General features: G+C 40.9%; 1 protein-coding gene across 3 annotated transcripts in view; it reads right to left on the bottom strand.

Moving 5' to 3' along the window:
• The window catches only part of adka (adenosine kinase a), a 168,332-nt gene that overhangs the window by 19,554 nt on the left and 144,072 nt on the right, over positions 1 to 4,706 (bottom strand). The window contains exon 8 of one of the 3 annotated variants that reach the window (XM_016457852.1): positions 4,568 to 4,603. The exons of the other annotated variants lie outside the window; for them this stretch is intronic. Within the exon in view, the coding sequence (XP_016313338.1) occupies positions 4,568 to 4,603 (36 nt within the window). The remainder of the gene's footprint in view (positions 1 to 4,567; positions 4,604 to 4,706) is intronic. 3 annotated transcript variants of the gene reach the window in all.

The following is a 4,706-nucleotide window of genomic DNA, read 5'->3' as shown; positions in this document are numbered from 1 at the left end:
CGGCAAGGGGCCCCGGGGGGGAGGGGGGGGGGGCGGGGAAGTACAGGCACCTATGGAGTCATATATTCATATGGAGCTCCATTCAACTGCGCAGATTAAATGTCTGACGTGCTCAAATAGCATTACTCATTCATAATTTACTCTCTTTCCTTGGCCTCGAACAATGCAAGGAGATCTCTAGCAAACAAAGTGGTTTGCATTTTGAAGTGTTTTAAAGAAATGCAAACTCTTCATGTCAAACCAGCTTTTTTTTACTCCTCGAAGAGCGAGGAGGTGTTTCATTTCAGACATAGGGGAGTCTGCACGCAAAGAAACTTGCAAGGCGCTTGTAAAAGCCGAGAAGTCTGTTATATGTATTCAGGATACAGCGATTGCCCATTGAAAAACAGATGTTTAGCTGGAATCCAAGGACCCTGAGCTCTGAATAAAAGCCCCCAGCAGCCGCTGCCTACTCGTTTTCTTTCTACATATATATCTCAGCGCTGCAAGTGTGTGAGAGAGAGAGAGTTGGATGCAGAAGTGTTGGGAGAGAGAGAGAGAGTGAGTGAGTGAGGATTTGGGAGGTGTGGGGTATAAATTAGCCTTCCCGCCTCACTCTCAGGCACTTATCACTGCATAGCTATCTGCTGGTGTGAATACATATATACCTGAGGGACCGAGAGGGACCGAACGCCTGTTCGCTTTGATCTCAATATCAACTGTCAGAGCTATTCTCATAATTAACCCATCAAGACACATCACAACTGGATCCTTTAGTCCAGACAGAGAAAGGCAAGAGCCCTTCTGGGAATAAAGAGACTTTCTGTGCGCATCTCTCCTGCAGACAGGTGCTGCAGTTGGGGGGCAGAGGGCTGCGGAGACTGTTAGGAGCAGCTGCCGTGGGATGCGCACTCCCATGTTGTCGTTTCCCCCACTGGCGCTAACTTGCTCCAGCTAAATTGCGTAGGGGGCTTTTAATCACTTCCCCAAACACAGCCTCTAATCACCACTAAAAGGTTGATCGTTCCCAAGGAGGAGAGAAGGGAGAGGCGTTGTGGGAGTCTACAGAGGTGCTAATGGAGAGGTTAATACTGTTGAAGACAATTTGTCACTGAGACTGAATGTAAAAAGTGAGACGAGTTGAGGCTGTGGTTTAGAAGTCTTTATTGTCTTAAAGGGATATTTCAGACAAAAATGAAAATCCTGTCATCATTTACTCACCTTCATGTCATTTTAAACCTGTATGACCAAAATGAGCCTAAAAAGTATACACTTGTTGCTTGAGACAGATATGCGTGTTAAATTTGAACTATTTTTTAATAAATATTATAATCAAAATCTTTGGTAATAAGATGAAAGCATGAACAACAATTAAACAATTATCAAAAACAGACCAAATAAATTCCTAGAGTTCCATCAAAAAGTTACATGACTTTGCCTCAAGGCATGTGATGAGTAATTGGCTCAAGAAAAAAAATGTTGCTGCTGATCTCTAGCAAACAAAGTGGTTTGCATTTTGAAGTGTTTTAAAGTAACTCATTAACTAAAAGTGCCACAGCAGCTGAGACGGATAGGATGGGACAGATATGCTGCTTTTTTGCAATTTGCCGATGGCTTTCTTTCTTCTGTGCAACAGAAAAGAAGATTTTTTGGAAAATGTCTGTTAGTGATGGTTTTGGACCCCATTAACTTTCATTGTTTGGACAAAAACTTAAAAAATTCTTCTAAATATTTTCTGTTAGTCAGTCAGTCAGTGAGTCAGGTTTGTAATGACATGAGGGTGATTAAATTATGACAGACTTTTTGAGTGAACTAACCCTTCAGTGTAAAAGACCAGACTACACAGTTCCCTGTTAAGGTCTCAGACACACATTAGCATATTCATGCCATTGACTACTTGCTACTCAATAACTGTGTTTGATCAGAGGGGTGTGTAATGAAGGTTTTAAGCGTAAAAAACATAATAAGCACAAGCTTAATTAAGCTTAACCATAATATCTCTCCATTCACTGGTAACCATCAGTTCATGAAAGCCATAATGTAGCTGTCAGTGATTATCATAAGAGATGTTCTCCTTTAATAATGATGAAAGCAGGCAGAAAAAACCCTGCCTTATTAGGGTGTCCAATTCTGTGTCCATATTAAAGCTAATAAAACAGCTCCTTCATTGTAATCTGTAGGAGGAACAGCAGCCAATAGAACATCAATTACCCTGCGGCGGATTCAACATCTAAGGGTATTTAAGTAAAACAGATGAGGATCGGATCACACTGCGAGCCAGATCTAATGCCAGCTCAATACAGAGAGAAAATAACACGCTCTTATCTACCTTCTTGAGATGTAAATTGATTTATTAACAAGGCATCTCTTTGAAGCAAGTGAAATGGATTGACGCTAAGCAGATGTGTTTGATTTTCACTTTCATAAAGCGTGTAGATTTTCACGAGATGTAGAGCTGTATTGTAAAAACACTCTTCTTTCACACTTCTGAATGTTGCCACATTGTTTAAGACGTGAGAAAAATATTATCTTTACAAAGGTACAGCATGTCTAGCAGCGTCTGCTAGGGAGTTCTTTGGATAATCACAGAGCTTATTAGAAGTTTGTATTGAAGAACAGGCTTCCTGGGAAGACTACGAGATATAGAGTGCCTACAACCACAATAATGCATATCATTATCCAGGTTTCCATCCATGTATTTTATGCAAATTCTGAGATATTGCAATAAAAATGCTGGGAGGATATATCAATATAATGAAACATAATACAATAATAATAAAAAAATTATAAATCCAAAATGCACCTTACAAACTTTTTTCAGAGGGAAAATTTGATAAAGTACATTTAATAAATGTTATATTATATATTTAAAAAAAATGACAAGACCTGTGCAAACGACAATGAAAACACATGTTCCTGAAATTTTATAAATTCAAAATGCACCTTAAAGTATAAACCTGGTGGATGACTTTTTAAAATGTATGTGTTATGATATGTATGATATATATAATATTTATTATACTTAATTTATAACAAATTTATTTATAGACGTTTCTAAAAGACACGCAAGAAACTTCAAAAACTTAAAAAGGACCACAGCTGCTACAATTTTCATTTCTATTTTGCGCCAAGTGACGATTTTGTTCTCCTAAACACTGGAAACGTTGGTTTATTTGAAAACTGTTTTCACAATATCATGATTTTTCGAATAAATTAAATTCCCAACTTGGATGGAAGCAGCTTTAGTGGCTTTATTGCTTTATTACCCAATAAAATAAAACCTCAGTTTTCGCTCCAGGTACGAGTGGGGTACAAAGTTTATTGCGATAAATGAGGGGGAGCACGTCTGTGATGTTACGAACCACATAAACTGAGAATCGGTCTGCAGACGCGCAGATGTGGAAAGTCAGCTGATGTGCGGAGGCGTGTATGAATAAGATCGAAAGACAAACGATGACATGCTTCTTAGCACGTTTGGGGCCTGAAACTAGAGCGTTTTCTCGATTTCTCTCCGTCCTGTCACTAAATGCTTACATTTCAGCTGCCATACTCTGTTGAGATGTTTATTTCTGAAGCAAAATCAGGGGCAAAGACTCGTATGTCAAAGATTCCCTTTTTTCTGAGCCCTAAATCAACATGACGTGTGTGAAATCAGTGAAGAGGTACTCACAGTGTGTGACAGTGCTTGCCATTTATATATTTACTCTGTGCGATGCAAGCTCTCGCCCCTCCTCTATCTCCCTGGCTCACGAACTGCTCCTCCTCTCTCTCTCTCTCGCCCCTGCATGCTCTCTATCTCTCCCTCCCTCTCTCTCTCTCTAACTTACTCTGCTGCCAGAATCTGCTTTGCATTCCAGTCACGTCGATGGCACCTTGAGCCCCCCCCCCCCATGTACACTTGTGAATATGAGACAAGAAACACTACTATTACATTTGCATTTCCCTGCTATTCAGAGAGATAACTCATATTGTTTTGACGTGTTATGTGCAAACACGGCCAATCAGTGTTTCCACATTCTGAGACTGGAGGGGAAGGTGATCCAGTATTTATGAGTGGATGCGGCACGGTATAACTGAGCGTAATGCCGCGGCGGATCCTCACGCGGTCTAATGAAGCTAACAAGGTGGGTTCCTCGACAAAGGCACCTGCCAGCCCTGCCCATTACACCGACAGAATTGAAAGCAGCCCCTGAGGATTTCTTTTTCTCCTCCCAAGAGCATTCTCAAAATTCAATAAATAACATCTGTAGGCGATGTTGGGTGCAGACCTGGGAGGAATGCGTCATAACAGAAAAGGAGGGGGACGAGAGAGAGAGATAAAGAGAGAGAGGAGAAGAGAATGTGTAGGGGAGAAAATGTGTTTGTGTGTGTGAGTGTAAGTGTGTGTGTGAGAAAGAGAGAGCGTGTGTGAGCCGGAGTGCTGGCTGAACAAAGAAACCATGACGACTGCCAGGTTGCTATGGCGACCACTGCAAGGGGGCCAAGAGAGTATAATAGCACATCAATCACTGTCCGAAAAAGAACTTCATTATCAGCTGAAAAATAATCCTTTAGGATCTGTTTAATGTGTGATCCTCCATCTACTCACCTCAAAGCCTCGTTCTCGCGCAAACGCGGCAGCCTCCTGCAAAACAAAGCACACATGCAGCCTTAATTAATGAGAGCTTAGTGAAGGAATGATATTTCATTTAGGACACATTTCAAAGCTCTGTTAGAGTATGTAGCAC

Source organism: Sinocyclocheilus anshuiensis, unplaced genomic scaffold (assembly GCF_001515605.1).
Source record: "Sinocyclocheilus anshuiensis isolate Anshui unplaced genomic scaffold, SAMN03320099.WGS_v1.1 scaffold63, whole genome shotgun sequence".
NCBI classification, from domain to species: Eukaryota; Metazoa; Chordata; class Actinopteri; order Cypriniformes; family Cyprinidae; genus Sinocyclocheilus; species Sinocyclocheilus anshuiensis.
This window is presented reverse-complemented; position numbering and strand designations above follow the sequence as displayed.